This window comes from Anoplophora glabripennis, unplaced genomic scaffold, assembly GCF_000390285.2.
Source record: "Anoplophora glabripennis isolate ALB-LARVAE unplaced genomic scaffold, Agla_2.0 scaffold1162, whole genome shotgun sequence".
In the NCBI taxonomy this organism is placed as follows: Eukaryota; Metazoa; Arthropoda; class Insecta; order Coleoptera; family Cerambycidae; genus Anoplophora; species Anoplophora glabripennis.
In genome coordinates, this window is record NW_019417290.1 from 60,762 (window position 1) to 79,961 (window position 19,200).

Below are 19,200 nucleotides of genomic sequence, written 5' to 3' on the forward strand. Positions count from 1 at the left end.
CGAGTTGTGCTATTATTGTTTGTGTTATTATTCAACTTTGTTGATTTGTGTGCAGTGATGAAATATAAGTGATAAGTTGTACGCAGGTCATACAGGCAGTAAAAATCAAAGCTCAGTCCATAAGTGAAGTAAAATTGGAAATAGACGTCCGCCTAACTGTCATTGATTCGAGTGCGATCCGGAGTTCATGAGCGAGTCGGCAAAGAAACTCGAAACTTGATGATGATAAGTGTTTTGGGTATCGTTTCATTGACTTTATGACCATGAAAAGAGCAGGAAGAGCAAAATAGGGCCATGGAAGAGCTATTATATGATGCCGGAATAGCAGAGTGATGGTAAAAAAATTTGTATGCACCATATTATTATGATTTCCAAAAGTTACAGCATTCTCAACCTTCAAACGCGTTTTTCCCGAAACCATGTTTTTGAAACCAGCGAGCAGCAGAACTGAAAGAGTTTTCATCCGAACGACATGAAAATTGAATTGCAACTTCGTGTGATTATCTAGTGAAGTACACACGATTTTTACAATTGGTCAACAGGATTTTTTTTATAAACAGTCGATTTTTTGTCGAAAATTCGAATTTTTTGTTCAATGTTTTGCCAGTTTGCGAAAAAAATTCCTAAAATTATGATCGTGTGTACTTTACCAGCTAAACTCATGTAGTTTATGAAAAAAATTTTATGCTTTCAGATGGTGATTTTGGAGACTTCTACTGCTGGTTTTGTTCATGCTCTTCTATAGCCGCCATTTTGTAAGAAATTTTGAAATAAAAAAATTTTTTCTTACTCCTGAAGAGTTGCTTAATAGATTGGTGTAATGGTAGTTCACAATTATTATCAAAAAATGCTCGAAAAATTTTCTTCTTGCAATCCGCTTACATAACCACTAATTGTTTTGTAGCTCGGTGAGAGATCTACCGTTTTCGTTCCAAGAAAAAAATGAAAACTAGAATATCATTCCTTGTACCATATCTGATTCAAAGCCATAGTGATTGTTTTATTATGATCTTAATTTTTTTCCCAGTAATTTGTTAACCTAACTTTTAGTGATTGTACAATATACCCTTTATAACCAACAAAATCGCATAATTTGATACAATTAGTTTAAAAACCAGATGGTACGGTACGTATTTAATCAGATAAATCACGACGGTGTCAAGACCACACGTTGCTATTTTTTAAATTAATGTTAAAACCTTCTCCTACCTCCTTTCCTCATCTTCCGACTTTATGTCGATACTTTCAACTTTGATGGACATTTCCATCTCATTGACATCGAATTCTCTGTCTAAATGTTCAGTCTTAACCAATAAATCAAGTGAAGACATGTCTATTTGATTTTCTGTGGCTGAAGAATCAAAAGTACTTTCAATTTTTCTCTCTACCTCTAAGCAATCTTTCAAGAAACTGTTGTGAGTACCAAGAGAATCGAAGCATGACTTACAAACAACGGGATCTTTGATGATATTCAAATTCTACAAAGCATCTGTGTTAAATTACAGCATATACAATTATTTAATACGGTTTATACCATTTCAGGAGCCAATTTCTCAATAGCTTCAAGTTCCACTTCATATATGCACTTAAACTCACTTTCTATTGGCTGCATACACAATCGACATATTTTCTGACTGCAAGAAATATCAACTAACTCGTTTTTCTTTTCCTGCATGTACACTTCTCTTAAGTCGAGCTGTAACACTTTCTCGCTATCCACATAAGGAATAATTGCCTTATCGGTATCCAGACATGTTGACTTAAATTCTGACGCCGCATTTAACTTTCTTCTGCAAACTTTACATATAACCTCTTTGCTCTCGTTATCAAATTTCTGAAAAATATGCAACTTTAACCAGACAGAAAATAACTATGGTAAAATAACAATTAAACATTAAAAGTTGCTCTACATTTGAGACTGTTAAGACATAATCTAATTATATTTTACTAACTTACTAGTTTCAGCAAAAGAACATCTAGCATGTCTCTAATACTGTTATCTACCACTTCAAAACCTTCATCGGTTATATATTTAAAGCAAAGTCTACACAAAGTTCCCTTAACATCAGCCATTGCTCTTCAACAATTTTATTTTGAGTAAAAAAGCACACAGAAACAAAAATATAATGCCGCCACTTCTAACCTTTTTGTTTTGGCTTTTTTCTGACAGCACACCACAGACCACAGAGTGTAGTTATGGTTAGGAATAGAGATGGGTGAAACGACACTGAACACTGAACCGGCTCATCGTACTCGGACTGGGTCAATATGAAGGCTCACATAGACCTGTTCCTTCTCAAAGATTCGTCCTGTATTTCGGATCTTTCTGTTGCAGCGTGCTAACGAACATCCGAAGACATGAAACGAAATCAAGAACATTCTCAAATAATAATTAAGTGGTGGAAACAAATTTTTGTTGAAATAAATACAAGAAAATAACTTCAAGAAACATAGTCAATAAATAAGAATTTATTCCATGATTTTCTTTTTTTTTGGTACATCCTTTTTTAATTGCTAATAAATAATCAACAAAAACAGATTCTACAGTAGTATTCTATAAAAAATACTACATACCTATGTTAAGCAATCTGTGTTTCATGCGTCTTTTAAATAAATTTTACTAAGCGAGCTACACAGTGTGTTCACTCGGCTGGTACGCGGGCCCCAGTGCACTAAGGAGGGGACTCATGACAAAATCGCCTCAATAGAGGGGGCTCCCTACGAGGATCCGGAACCGGGTCAGTAAAATGAGCCGGATTACTCATCTCTAATTGGGAATGTCCGATACAACCACATAGCACCTAGTGTCCGTTTCCTATCGCAAAGCACGGGAACCGATGATGCCAAAATGCGGGGAAGTGGAGCGTGCGAGGTAATTTGACTGCGCATACTTTGAACAGTCCGGTTTAAGCAGTATTTTTCCACTTATGAGAAATATTCATTTTTCAAGTTTGGAATTCAGAAAATAATATACTTTAATGTCTTGCTTATATTAAATAAACCTACAAAATAATTTAAATATATTATTCTATTGTACTTTAAGTAATGTTAGTTTATTTAGTATTTGTCATTTCGTATACTTTACTGAAATAAATATTTTAACCTCGTGATTTATTCTCACATCGATATACTTTTCACATACAGTCCTCACAAGTTCTTATGCATATTTTTAAATGTGTTCACACTCAAAAAGTGTTTTGACATGATACACAATTTTTCTGTAGCTCGGGTGTACTGTTTTTAGTTATTAAACAAATATATTATTTTTTCTGTTTCTTAAATTGTTATTTTTCTTTTTAAACGACGTTTATCTTCTGCGAGTTATCTCTTTTTTGGAAATTAAAGAAAGCCGCCTAACTTCATACATATCTTATTTCTTATTTTTTCATACTTTTCATTATCCGTAATATTCAAAGTTAAACATTGAATCAAATATCTCTACTATTTTCAAAATGGTTGAGATTTCGAAGTAAATGTGGTACAAAGACCATCATTCTTGGTTCTATCTGAAAAACGGAAGTACAAAAATAATACAAATGCTAAACAAAAGTTTTATTCTAAAAAAATTAAAAACTCTTCCAACAAAAATCGTGATATGGGGAAAATAGTTGCCTTTGACATGGTTAATAAAAATATATTAAAACAAAAATGATAAAAAATGGGTATTTGAGGAAATATGTTGGGTTGTTAGCAAAGTACACGGGTACATTTGCATTTAAGAAAAATCTTTATGCTTCAACATGTGGCGTCCGATACACCTCCTGTATTTAGTTTCAAAATCGCAGTCGTTGCAGCTGAACAGTTTAACAGTCGATGTTTCAGTTGATGCAGTTTGATGAAACTATTGTATACAGTTTCGTAATCACAGTCGCTGCACCTGTACACTTGAACCTGTAAAGAATCTTTATGCTTCAGTTGGTGCCGTATGATATAACTCTTGTATTTAGTTTCGAAATTGCAGTTTTTACACCTGTACATATGAATCTGCGAAGGATCTTTATGTTTCAGTTGATGTTGTTCCAAATAATTCTTGTATTTACTTTCGTATTCGCACTCGTTACATTTGTACACGCGAACCTGCGAAGGATCCTTATGCTTCAGTTGGTGCCGTTTCATATAAAACTTGTATTTAGTTTCAAGACTGCAGTTGTCACACTTGTACATTTGAACCTGCGCGGGCTGTTTATGTTTCAGTTGGTGCAGTTTGATAGCATACTTGTACTTAGTTTCATAATCGCAATCGTTACATTTGTACATTTTTACCTGTGAAGGATCTTTATGCTTCAATTGGTGATTTATCATATTCCTGCTGTATTTACTTTCGTAACTGCAATCATTACACTTGTACATTTTCACCTGTGAAGGGTCTTTATGTATCAATTGATGTTTTTTGATATATTCTTTGTGTTTAGATTCAAAATCACAGTCGCTGCACCTGTACATTTGAACCTGCGAAGGATCTTTATGTTTCAGTTGATGTTTTCTAACAACATACTTATATTTAGTTTTGTAATCGCAGTAATTACACTTGTACATTTGAATCAGTGAAGGATGTTTATGTTTCAGATGGTGCCTTTCGGCAGCATACCTGTATTTAGTTTCAAAATCACAGTCATTACACCTGTACATTTGAACCTGCAAAGGATCTTTATGCTTCAGTTGGTGCTTTTTGACAGCATACTTGTATTTAGTTTCGAAATCACAGTTTTTACATCTGTACATTTGAACCTGTGAAGGATCTTTATGTTTCAGGTTGTGCCGTATCATACCATTCTTATATTTAGTTTCGTAATCGCAGTTTTTACAACTGTACAGTGGAACCTGCGAAGGATCTTTATGTTTCAGTTGGTGTCGTTTGAAATAACTCCTGTATTTAGTTTCGTAATGGCAGTCTTTACACCTGTATATTTTTATCTGAGGCGGGTCTTTATGCCTCAACAGGTGCCTCTGAAGTAATTTCTCATTTTCAGTTTCATACTCACACGATTCACATTTATACACTTCCGAATCGTTCGTTGTAAAATGGAACTCACTTCCAGTTTCGTAAATGCATTTACTGAATTTGCACAACACTTTGCGCTGCAGCTTGGTTTTCATTTCTGATCCATTCTCACGTTTACTTCCATCCTCTTCATCTTTACAGACCCTTTCCTCAAATGGTACGATATCCGAGCTCTGCAGCGGCATGTCACTGAAAAAATTGCACATTCATGGTATTTTTAAAAAACAAGTTTTAATTTTTAAAGGTTTTAGGTGACACATGCCAAAATGTTTGGTTTAAAAAAAAAAAAATACTCTAATAAAGGGGCATATTTACAATTAAAGTTAATGAAATGTGATCATTAAGTAATTATACATTTGTGTCACCGTACCGGAACAATTCAGTGCTTGCTGTCATTTCTATCGTCGTCACTCTTAGACTTGATCGATTTATGTGTTATTAAAATGGATAGTAACTTCCAATTTCACAAACATAAGCTTATGAACCCCACAAGGCATTATTTAATTTTTATGATAATGAAACAATTTTTATGCCGTTCAAATAGTGTTAACAAAATATAAAGCTGGAATAAGACAAGGAATTTTGATTTTACATTTTATCAATAAAAAATTCAGATCAAACAGTTGCTACAATTTGGTAAATCTGTAGCTGACAACCAAAAAAAACACCGTACTTTAAAGCTATTATTTCTAGTAGTCTTTTGTACAGTTGTACAGTTGATTCGTTGCATCTTTACGTTTATGTCATCAATATAATAAAAGGCAAAAGTTCAATTATTGATCAACTTGAATTAACTGATAGAAAAAGACAAGCTGTCGCCTTCATGTGTTATACGACTGACACAAGTTCCGAAAGATGTTATTAATTGTACCTGACGACTGACAAAGAGACAAATATATTGTCGTTTGTTATACGTTTAAAATGTAGACATATTTGACTAGAATCGTTTCTGACCCTGTGCACAAAAGTAGTGGATTATACAGGGTAGGAAAGTCCCCATGGTTCATTGGCCGTTACGTGATAGCGATAAAGTCATAGAAATCGGTGCGATAGTCACCGCCTATTTCACCCTTCCACAAATAAGATCCACTTATAAAAAATGGTAGGAAACATATAAGCATATATAGACTGTTTTTATATGATGGCACAGTACATTTGCTACTAGTATTTTTGTCACAAACAAAGCCTCTATTGATTGGCCTGTGAGTCATGCCGTTGTTTCAGTAAATCGAGATCAAGTTTGTTTGGTTTTGGTGGATTTTAAACTGTTACGATGCAAAATATCACAAAACATGTTTTCATTACACAAATGTGATTCCTCACTATTATTTAAATGAACAGTAATTCATGAACACGATCACTGATTTTAACTCATTTTTTAATCTTAGTTCATACCATTATCCTTGATGACGAGAAAGTAAAGGTCCAACGGCTCAACTGTAGCTGTTACTAAATATTGGTGTGGTGTATTATCTGATTCAAAGCCTAATGATTGTTTTATAATGGTCTTACATTTTTCCCTGTAACTTGTAAACATAACTTTTAATGATTGTATAAAAATTTATACAATATATCGTTTATAACCGACAAAATTGCATAATTTGTTACAATTAGTTTACCACCAGATGGTATGGTACGTATTTAATCATATAAATCACGACAGTGTCAAGATTACCGCCCGCCATTTTTTAAATTAATGGTAAATCAGTCTTCCCTTACCTAATTTCCTCATCTTCCGACTTTATGTCGATACTTTCAACTTTGATGGGCATTTCCATCTCGTTAATATAGAATTTCTTGTCCAGGTTTTCAGTCTTAACGAATAAACCAAGTGGAGACGTAACTATTTGATTTCCTGTGGCTGAAGAATCAAAAATACTTTTAACTTTTTCTTCTACCTCTAAGCAATCTTTTAGGAAACTGTTGTGAGTACACAGAGAATCCAAGCATGGCCTACATACAACGGGATCTTTGACGATGTTTATAATCTACAAAGCAATTTTGTTAAATTACAAAATATACAATTATTTAATATGGTTTATACCACTTCAGGAGCCAATTTCTCAATAGCTTCAAGTTCCACTTCACGTATGCACCTAAACTCACTTTCTACTGGGTGCATACACAATCGACATATTTTCTGACTGCAAACTACTTCACTTTTCTTTTCCTGCATGTACACTTCTGTTAAGTCGAGCTGTAACACTTTCTCGCTATCCACATATGGAATAATTGCTTTATCGGTATTCCTACATGTTGATTTAAATCCTGACGCCGCATTTAACTTTCTTCTACAAACGTTACATATAACCTCTTTGCCCTCGTCATCAAATTTCTGAAAAATATACAACTTTAACCAAAAAGAAAATAACTGTGACGTAAAATAACAATTAAACACTAAAATTTGCTTTACAATTGAGACTGTTAAGACGTAATCTAATTATATTTCACTAACTTACCAGTTTCAGCAAAAGAAAATATAACATGTCTCTGATACTGTTGTCTATCACTTCAAAACCTTCATCGGTTATATATTTAAGGCAAAGCCTACATGAAGTTTCCTTAACATCAGCCATTGCTCTAAAACAATCTTATTTTGAGTAAAAAAAAAAAGGGCACGGACACAAAAATACAAGCCGTCACTTCTAACCTTTTTGTTTTGGCTTCTTCTGACAGCACAGCACAGCACAGACCACAGACTGCAGTTGTGGTTAGGAATAGAGATGGGAGAAACGACACTGAACCGGCTCATCGTAGTCGGACTGGTCCACCATATGAAGGCTCACACGGACCTGTTCTGTTCCTTCTGATTCGTCCTGAATTTCGGATCTTTCCGTTGCCGAAGACATGAAACGAAATCAAGAGCACTGCTCACGTACACGCGCAATTTAGGCTATTGATTATGGGATTTTAAAACTATGACGTTCAAGACATCTTATTACATGAATCGTTCAAATGGTCATTTTAGATGAAAAAACCGCGGGGTGCTATTAAATTAGAGGGTGGAAATTGGAGATAGGGGTGAAAGTGCACCCCTTTTAGTTTTTTAATTGTAACTCGAAAACGAAGCAAAATTTCGCTATAGTTCATAAGAAAAAATATTTATAGAATTGAATTCCCCATCGAAATGGTTTATTTATAAAAACTTAAAAGGTAAATTTTATGCAAAAAATCGAGAATAAATTTTAAAAAAGCAAAAAATTAAATTTTTCTGATACCCATGCATTTTTGTGCAAAATATGGAACAAACCATTCCAAGATCCACCATTCTACCAAACCATTCCAATTGTGACAATTTTCAGGAAGTCAAAGTTGTAGAAGATGTACTTGAAGACATAGATGAAGCTATTGAGATCNAAACATAATCGTTAATTAATCGTTCAAATGGTCATTTTGGATGAAAAAACCGCGGAGTGCTATTAAATTAGAGGGTTGAAATTGGAGAGAGGGGTGAAAATGCGCCCTTTCAGTTTTTTAATTGTAGCTCGAAAATGAAGCAAAATTTCGGTATAGTTCATAGGAAAAATTTTGTATAGAATTGAATTTCCCATCGAAATGGCTTATTTAAAAAAATTTAAAAGAAACATTTGAAGTAAAAAATCGTTAATAAAAAATTTTATAAAAAAGCGAAAAATAAGATTTTTTTATTTTTTTTTACTTTTTTGAAGTTGTGAAAATTTTTATTTACTATTAACAAATAAATCCTTGAAATAATTTTTTATTAAGTAAAGAACCAATTTGTTGTAAAAATAATAAGAATTATAATCATTATTATGTTAAAAACGACGAAAATCAAGAAAATATTTAAGTTTGGCCGGTTATAACTCAGTCAATATTATAATATAATAATAATAATAATAATATATTTATTCATCCCTTCAGATCTTACAAGAAAAAGATAGGACAAGTCAATATAACAGGAAAGTATATAAAAGTATATACGATACATTAACAATTGATAAGACTCTTACAGATACATGCACAATAAGTTTTAAAATTTTCTATCTAAAAATTCTGCAACATTATAAAAACATTCATTTGATAAAAATTGTCTTCATTTAAAACCATTTGGATTATTCTCGTCTCACACACTCGGGCAGCCGATTCAAAAGTTTAGTCCCCATATAGACTGGGCTTTTTTCAAAAAGACTAGATAATCGGAATTTCTGCAAAAATTCTGATAGTTATTTTTTACAGAGAGAATGCACTTGTATATATAAACAGAATAGAATATAAGAATACTATGTTTTTTTAAATGTTCTCTACAGGTTTCTCTGTATTTTAAATTAAAAATTAGCCGTATAATTCTTTTTTGAGAAATAAAAACTTTGGAAGCAGCCCCTACACTACCCCACAAAATAATATTATAAGAAATGTGAGGGTAAACAATGGCATAGTAAACATTAATTAATTGATCTGTAGTAAAGATATTCTTGTTTTAATATGGCATATTAGCTGCTATTTAATTTTCTGCAAACATGATTTATGTATTTATTCCAACTTATATTGCTGTCCATTATATTAGTATATTATATTAAGTAGTCCAAAAACTTTTGAAAACACATCATTTTTAAGGGAATCTCATCTAGTTTTTTTGTACAGCAATTTCCTTTGCCTATTAAACGAGACGAAAATCGAAAAATTGGCTAAGTTTGAGCGGCCATATCAGTCAATTTTCATCCAAAAATACTTTACAATTTCTTGTTTTGAAGGAAATTTGATCTACTTTTTTTTATAAAGCAATGCCTATAACTATCTTTACTTAAAAAAAAACTAGAGGCATAAAGTGAAAAAAATAAAAAAATCGAATTTTTTGCTTTTCTTACCCCTTTCGTGAACGATGACGCATCTAATTTTTTTACTAGAAAACTTTCGGTTTTATCGAAAAATTACAAGAGGTAAAAAAGTTGCGCAATAAATCAGTCTTCCCAATAAAATTTCTAATAGAATATTGCAATGGGGTTGACTGTTTCACTCCTTTATAAAATACGCCAATAATCGAACAAATATTGAAAAGTTGTCTATTTATTAGTAGAATACTCATACCAAGTTTCGTGTCTCTAGCATTCCTCATGTTCTTTTCATATAAGGTATTTTTGTTTCAATCCTCTTAGTTTTGGCTCCACATTCACTGGTACCATTTTTGCTACTTCATCTAAAAACACCCTATATAAAACAAAGTACTATCATTCTTGGTACCTCTCTCCACTCCTAATAGCCGAGAGATTAAAATTGGGACAATAGTGAAAGCAGCAGTTCACAACTTTCTGTTATAACAATAATGTATATTTATTTTACATTAGACCTCTTTATTAATTACATGCTTTACACAGTTCACAATCTCGCTGTTTGATATTAATGTACACATAGAAGTTATGAACCGTTCGTCAATTATTAAACTGTCACATTGTGAGAAACGGGAAAGTGTAGACATAACTAGGTATCAGCAAATTCTACAAAAGCTAGTCCGAAATCACTTTTCAGCCTCCGTTTCGGTCAGGTTTTTGTGTTTCAACCAACATATTTCAAGCGAGGCGGTTATATTCACACTTATCGCTTTTAAACGCCTCTATTTCTGCCAATATTTTGCACAACGATGGAAGGGCTGTACAAAGCACACCGATGCATTCGCATTTATGAAGCCTCTTTATGCTTCAGTTGGTGATATTTGATATAATCCTTATATTTAGTTTCGTAATCGCAGTCGTTACACCTGTACATTTGAACCTGCGAAGGATCTTTATGCTTCAGTTGGTGACGTTTCATATTTCTCTTGTATTTAGTTTCATACTTGCAGCTGTTACATGTATACATTTGAACCTGTGAGGGATTCTTATGTTTCTTTTGATGCAGTTTAATATTATTCTTGTATTTACTTTCGTAATCGCAGTCCCTACACTTGTACATTTGAACCAGTGAAAGATCTTTATGTTTCAGTTGGTGATTTTTGATATCATATTTGTATTTAGTCTCGTATGCACAGTTGTTGCACCTGTACAATTTCACTTGTGAAGGATCTTTATGCTTCAGTTGGTGCCGTTTGAAGTGACTCTTGTATTTAGTTTCGTAATCGCACTCTTTACACTTGTACATTTGAACAAGTGAAGGATCTTTATGTTTCAGTTGGTGATTTTTGATATCACATTTGTATTTAGTTTCGTATGCACAGTCGTTGCACCTGTATAATTTCACCTGTGAACGATCTTTATGTGTCAGTTGATGCTTTTTGATAACATTTTTGTATTTAGTTTCGAAATCACAGTCGTTACACCTGTACATTTGAACTTGTGAAGGATCTTGATGCTTCAGTTGGTGCTCTTTGACAGCTCTTTTATATTTACTTTCATAATCGCAGTCGTTGCACTTGTACATTTGAACCTGCGAAGGATCTTTATGTTTCAGTTGGTGCCGGTTGATATCACTCTTGTATTTAGTTTCATAGTTGCAGTCTTTACACCTGTACAGTTTCACCTGTGAAGGATCTTTATGCTTCAATTGGTGCTGTTTGATATAATCCTTGTATTTACTTTCGTAATCACAGTAGTTACACCTGTACATTTGAACTTGCGAAGGATCTTTATGCCTCAACAGGTGTCTCCGAAGTAATTTCTTATTTCCAGTTTTGTATTCACACGATTCGCATTTATATGCTTTCGAATCGTTATCATGTCCCGCACAGTGTGCCGTAAAACAAATCACACTTTCAGTTTCGTAAATGCAATTATCACATTTGTACAATACTTTGTGATCCTGCTCGGTATTCACTTCTGATCCACTCTCACGTTTACATCCATCCTCTTCATCTTTACAGTCACTCTCCTCGAATGGTGCAATATTGGACAGTGGCATGTCGCTGAAAAAAATGCATATACAGGGTATATTTGAAAATCAGGTTTTAAGTTTAGTGAAATAATTTTCATCCTGTTCAAACAGGGTAAAAAGAAATAATAAAGTTGGGAGTAAGACAAGGAACTTTGTTTTTGGCAATTTTATTAATAAGAAATTCAGGTGACACAGTTGTGACATTTTGGCAATGTAAGTCTACAGCAGGCAGCCAACAGGTACATTTGCTACGGCATAACAACCGAAAAAACCATCGTACTTTAAACCTATTAATTCTGGTAGGATTTGAAATTGTCATTCCTCTTATACCCCTTATGACAGAAGTTAGAAATTATGAATGTCACAAACAATAAAATTCAAATATTAAGGAATACCACAACAAGAATACTCGTTAATTTAAGCAAAAGCTAAAATCTAACGACTATCCTGTTTCTCTTCACAATGTTATCAATAGTTCAATCAATGATTGTACATAATAATAATAATTTGAATTTTATGAAGAATCGATTCAAATCTTTAATATCAAGTTTAATTGTCAAAAAAGGTATTTAAGGCTAGGTATAAAGTCATACAATAAGTACATAAACAAAATGACAGAAACGGATGATTTAAATACAATCTACAATTGCACTATTAATAAATGTATTAAATTTTAATCAAGTAATAACACCTAGTACATCAGCTTCTTTTGTTAGTCAACGTCTTTTACCTTTTGAATTTTTACTGGGACAATTCGGTTCGCATTACGTCACATTATGCAGAATTAAATTGCATTGTATTGTATTACATAGCGTAATACTGCATTAACCTTCATCCCGCTGCATTGACTCACATTAAACTTACATTACGTTGGTTTACTTATGCATTACGCAACATTACGCTCTATTTGTTGATTTTCTTAACACCGTTTATCATTCGTTTGTGTTGATAGTGCCCCCCAAACTAACTTTGAATAAGTACATTAGGAAAAATTTGTCTAAATATCACATCAAGCTTATTACAGTTAATTATGTTAATATCGAGGTTAGCACCTAAATTCTAAACGTCAATTCGATAGCTTAATGAAAAAAAGATTTCTATGTTTGTCTTACGTAGGCCGTAGGTATACCTATATAATTTCTTTAGCCCTTCATTGATCCAAAGGAGTTTATCTAGTTCCAACTTTAAAAATTAAAACCTATGTATTTGATTATTCTTATTTCCAATCCTGCTAAGTTACCAATTATGGTCACAATACAGAGCGTAGTCTATTTTAGAGATATTAGCTAATTCAAATGAAGTCAAATAACGTTCTTCGGTACCAGAAATCTATGCAAAAGATATCTAATTCGACCGACAAGACTCTTAACTACTGACAATGCCGGAAACGACTACTCCAGTCTGCATGCCTCAACTAGCACTGCGTTATACCACGACAATACCTAGGAGGCTACTAATAAAAAATTATCCAAATAAAAACTGGAAATAATGTCTATATATATTTAACTCAAAAACACGTACCCGTTGTATTGAAATTAAATAATTCAATCATTCAAAGAAATAAGCAGTATTCTTATTGGTCCTTGAAAAGATTAATTACGTAAGAAACATATGAAAATATATAATAACAGAAAAAAACATCAAACCTTTACAAAAAAGACATTTTGAAATGACCGCCAGAAGTTTTGAACATGGGATCTATTATAATTGTTTAGTTATACAATATATACAATATGCCCTTTTTATTACGTTATTTTTTTACTTTACACTTTATGCTCTATTTTAAAGCTAATTCGAACAAATTTATTTTTTTTTTAATCTGGTCAAATCAAGTGAAACAGTGTTTGTTTTACGCATTCCTAGATTTCTATTATCGAAGGACACTACTCGATTCATTCGATAAGATAAAAAAAATTTGGATTTGGGCAGAGTAAAAAATACTTGAGTAAATAATAAAATATATCTTTTTTAAGAGAAATTAAATAAAAATTGGATAAAAAACAATTATAATCGATCTACTCATGTTCAAAGCTTTTGATACTGTTGTTTCAAAATGGAATTTTTTCTAAGAGTTCGATGCGAGTATATTTTATTTTCTATTAATATTTATTAATTCCCTACGAGAAGGGTTACTACCTGTTGCGTTCACACATACTATTTAAATTAATTTGAAGATATTAAATATTTTTTGTTTATTTAGTATTATAAAATATTAAGTTAATTATTCTATTGGGAAATTGGTTATGCGCTGGCCAAATGAATTTCATGCTGTTTGTAGTACCTAATTTTTCTATCAAATATTGAATCTTGCGTATTTTTAATGATTACTAAATTTGTATTTATAATTATATTTGTAACAAAATATTCCAATACGTTATTAACAAAAAAACCAATAGTTTTAGAATCTTTGCTTATTTATTCCAACTATGTAATAAATTCATTTTAGAATAAAAAAATAATACTTAAGTGAACTTATAGAATTTGCATAATATTCATTGTTATCGAAATCCTGACCTTGTCAATGACGTTATCCCCACTATCTCCGCGCAACAATTTTGATGTTACATTATTTTATAGAAACTTGACCCAATCTAAAGTACACCAAGTTTAATAAAAAAAAAACTGTACTATTTCCAAACAGGCTGAAATTTCGAAGTACACGTTGATAAAGTACCATCATTATTGGTTCTATCTGCCCCTAAAGTTTAATAGACTGAAATTGGGAGGCCCTGTATAGTTGATTTCCCAACCCACACATGTCAACAACTATCTATTATAAAAGACTCTACATTTACACCTGCGAAGGATTTTTATGCTTCAATTGGTGCCTTTTGATAATATACTTGTATTTAGTTTCGTATGTGCAGTCTTTACACCTGTACATTTGAACTTGGGAAGGATCTTTATGCTTCAGTTGATGATTTTTGATATGACTCTTGTATACAGTTTTGTAATCGCAGTCATTACACTTGTACATTTGAACCTGTGAAGAATCTTTATGTTTCAGTTGGTGCTGTCTGATATAACTCTTGTATATAGTTTCGTAATTGCAGTCATTACACCTGTACATTTTCAGCTGTGAAGGATCTTTATGTTTCAGTTCGTGATTTTTAATATTATATTTGTATTTAGTTTCGTATGCGCAGTCGTTACACCTGTACAATTTCACCTGGGAAGGATCTATATGTATGAGTTGATGCTTTTTGATAACATTTTTGTATTTAGTTTCAAAATCGCAGTCGTTACACCTGTACATTTGAACTTGTGAAGGATCTTTATGCTTCAGTTGGTGTACTTTCATTTGCTTGCTGTATTTAGTTTCGTAATTGCAGGCATTACACTTGTACATTTGAACCTGTGAAGAATCTTTATGTTTCAGTTGGTGAAGTTTGATATGACTCTTGTTTATAGTTTCGTAATTGCAGTCATTACACTTGAACATTTGAACCTGTGAAGGATCTTTATGTTTCAGTTGGTGCTGTTTGATATAACTCTCGTATACAGTTTTGTAATCGCAGTCGTTACAACTGTACGTTTTCACCTGCGAAGGATTTTTATGTTTCAGCTGGTGCCTTTTGATAATATATTTGTATTTACTTTCGTATGTGCAGTCTTTACACCTGTATATTTGAACCTGTGAAGGATCTTTATGTTTCAGTTGGTGCTGTTTGATATAACTCTTGTATACAGTTTTGTAATCGCAGTCATTACATCTGTACATTTTCACCTGCAAAGGATCTTTATGTTTCAGTTGATGATTTTTGATATCATATTTGTATTTAGTTTCGTATGCACAGTCGTTGCACCTGTACATTTTCACCTTTATGTTTCAGTTGATGCTTTTTGATAACATTTTTGTATTTAGTTTCGAAACCGCAGTCGTTACACCTGTACATTTGAACTTGTGAAGAATCTTTATGCTTCAGTTGATGTCGTTTGATATAATTGCTGTACTTAGTTTCATAATCGCACTCATTACACCTGTACATTTGAACCTTTGAAGAGTCTTTATGCCTCAACAGGTGCCTCTGAAATAATTTCTCATTTTCAGTTTCGTACTCACACGATTCACATTTATACGCTTCCAAATCGTTCTCGTGTCTCGCACAGTGTGCCGTAAAACAGATCTCACTTTCAGTTTCGTAAATACATTTATCACATTTGTACAATACGTTGTGCTCCTGCTTGGTCTTCACTTCTGATCCATTATCGTGTTTACATCCATCCTCTACTTCATCTTTACAGTCACTCTCCTCGAATGGTACAACATCGGAACTCAGCAGTGGCGTGTTACTGAAAAAATTGCATATACAGGGTATTTTTAGAAATCAAGTTTTAATTTTAAGGGCTTATAGGTGACACATGCCAAAATATTGCGTTTAACAAATAATTATTCCAATAAACGGCAAATAACGGCACATTTCAAGTTAATGAGATGTGATTATTAATTATTATATATTTGTTCCACCGGAACCGGAACAATTCAGTTCTGCTGTCATTTCTATCGTCGTTAGTGTCAAACTTGATTGAATTGTGTTAAAAAGGATAGTAACTTCCAAACATTTCACAAACAAACGTTCAATTATAAGTTTATGAACTTCACAAGGCATTATTTCATTTTTATTACTAAAGACCGGATTATATGCAATCAAAAACCTTTATAATAAGCGCACATATATCTACATTAACCGAAGTTACAGGACAAAATTTTAAGTTTGGAATTAAAGCCGGTTCAATATCCAAATTTTCTAAAGTTATACCGGACATTACATTTGAAGCCTGAACTAAAACATTATAACCCGGATTTCTTTCAATTACCCCTTCTAACTTCGTAGCTACGGCCTTTCCTACTTCACCTCGCACTTGCTTACAATTATATATAAATTTTTCTACTATATCTATTGACTCTGGCATGCTTTCAGACGTTCCTTCTAATTTTAAAATACTTTCTGGTACAAAACTATAGTTACATTTAATGTAAATCAATTACTGTTCAATTTCAGAATTTTGAAGAAGTTGTTTGCATTTTTGAATGGATTGGGGATCATCTTCAATTTGTAAAACTAACTCTTTAAATTTTTGGAAATTATCTGCATAAAATATTGCGGCTCGAATCCAGGTGCCCCACCTGGTGCCAACAGGCTCAGGTGGTAATGGTGTTTCAGGTAAATACGCTTTATAAAACTGCACTCTTAATGNTGGGAATCATCTTCAATTTGTAAAACTAACTCTTTAAATTTTTGGAAATTATCTGCATAAAATATTGCGGCTCGAATCCAGGTGCCCCACCTGGTGCCAACAGGCTCAGGTGGTAATGGTGTTTCAGGTAAATACGCTTTATAAAACTGCATTCTTAATGGGGCCTTTAAAAAAATTTTCTTCTCATTAGCAATTAAATCATTGACCAATGGGAAGGAAGTTTTAATGGTCTCTGCAAAACTGTTAGGTTGTTTGTTTTTTCAAGTTCTTTTACTGCTATAAGATGAGGTTTTCCAGGTTCTTCAGAAAGTTTTCCAATCATTAGATTAGCTATGTAACGACTGCAAGCATCTGTTGTTTCGTCAAAAGTAATATATATGTAGTTATCTGCAATTTCTTTCTTAATTTCTTCTATCACTGAAGCATATACCTTTCCAACGACGTTATTTCTTAATGTAGTCGTCAATTTAAGTAAACACTAAAATCTGACGATTATCCTGTTTTTCTGTACAAGGTTATCCTTGACCATAATATAATCAACAAAAGTACTAATACACCGAAAGCCCAAGGCACATTTTAGTGACCAGTAGTACGAAGGCTGATTTTCATCCATATGTAAGGTCTTGCATGATGCATAAGCAAAACGACCTTCAGCTGCCGGTCTTCTGGTGGAGGTGAGAGTAATAGGACCCCTACCCACGTTGAAAAATGTAAAAAAAAGTGTATACTGGCAAAGCTGAAATTGTTTATAGATTTGTTTATAACAATAAATAATAAAAAATCACGTTCAGCTGAAAAATAAGCCGGTGGAAACGTTTCAGCTAGGCGTATAAACAGGTATGACATCAAAAAAGAGAACTTATAGAATGAAATAAAATGTGGCTTGTAGTAGTTTTTTTTTTTAGTGCTCATCTGTCAAAAGTGACGACAGAACAAAAAAATTCAAAAACTCCTTTGAATGATTATTTACAATTCCGTGTATCAGGTATATATTTTTGTAGTAATTATATTTAATCAAATTGTTTCTAGTTTTTATTTTATATAACCATGTATTACTAACTGATACTAGATATGACAGTGGTATATTCGATGCCAGCTGGGGCATGCAGCCCATAAAATAGTCGTTCCCTGCAATATCAACTGTTGCACACCTAGATTTCTGGTATCAAAGAACATTGTTTGACGTCATTTGATAAGATTTTTTAGAAGATATTTCTTTAATTTGAATTATGCCGATACCATTAAAATAGCGTAAAAATTAATTTTCAGTAAGAATAAGTGAAGGTCAAACTGGGTTTCTTCTTGCAATATGCTTAAATAACCACTAATCGTTTCTCAAATTGGCAAGAGATCTAACATTTTCGTCCCAAGAAAATTTCGATTTCTGCCCAAAAATAAAAAAATTTTGAAGAAATAAACTATGGTATAGCATTTTTTGTATCCATATCTGATTTAAAGCCATACCGATTGTTTTATAATGATTTTAAATTTTTTCCCAGCAACTTGTTAACCTAACATTTAATGATTATATAAAAATTTGTACAATACTCTTTGTAACCGACAAAACCGCATAATTTGTTACAATTAGTTTATCACCAGATGGTACAGTACGTATTTAATCATATAAATCACAATGGCTTTAGGACCACGGACTGCCATTTTTTAAATTAATGTTAAAATAGTCTTCTCTTACCTATTTTCCTCATCTTCCGATTTTATATCGATACTTTCAGCTTTGATGGACATTTCCATCTCGTTAATATCAAATTCTTTGTCCAAGCTTTCAGTTTTAACGATTAAATCAAGTGAAGACGTATCTATTTGATTTTCTGTGACTAAAGAATCAAAAGTGCTCTCAATTTTTCTCTCTACCTCTGAGCAATCTTTCAGGAAACTGTTGTGGGTACACAGAGAATCCAAGCATGGCTTACAAATAACGGGATCTTTGATGATATTCATATTCTACAAAGCATTTGTGTTAAACTACAAAATATACAATTATTTATAATGGTTTATACCATTTCAGGAGCCAATTTCTCAATAGCTTCAAGTTCCATTTCATGTATGCATTTAAACTCACTTTCTACTGGGTGGATACACAATCGACATATTTTCCGACTGCAAGAAATATCAACTAACTCGTTTTTCTTTTCCTGCATGTACACATCTCTTAGGTC

The 19,200-nt window shown here is 32.6% G+C and overlaps 1 protein-coding gene across 1 annotated transcript in view; it reads right to left on the reverse strand.

Moving 5' to 3' along the window:
* LOC108913769 overlaps nucleotides 1-18,775 on the reverse strand; it is a 28,621-nt gene extending 9,846 nt beyond the window's left edge. Inside the window, exons 1-9 of the mRNA XM_018719391.2 lie at nucleotides 18,717-18,775; nucleotides 15,779-16,117; nucleotides 7,462-7,582; nucleotides 7,047-7,337; nucleotides 6,722-6,990; nucleotides 4,682-5,191; nucleotides 1,957-2,077; nucleotides 1,535-1,834; nucleotides 1,210-1,478 (exon numbers count right to left, since the gene is read on the reverse strand). Of these exons, the coding sequence (XP_018574907.2) occupies nucleotides 1,210-1,478; nucleotides 1,535-1,834; nucleotides 1,957-2,077; nucleotides 4,682-5,191; nucleotides 6,722-6,990; nucleotides 7,047-7,337; nucleotides 7,462-7,582; nucleotides 15,779-16,117; nucleotides 18,717-18,775 (2,279 nt within the window). The remainder of the gene's footprint in view (nucleotides 1-1,209; nucleotides 1,479-1,534; nucleotides 1,835-1,956; nucleotides 2,078-4,681; nucleotides 5,192-6,721; nucleotides 6,991-7,046; nucleotides 7,338-7,461; nucleotides 7,583-15,778; nucleotides 16,118-18,716) is intronic.
* Nucleotides 18,776-19,200: the final 425 nt, after the last annotated feature.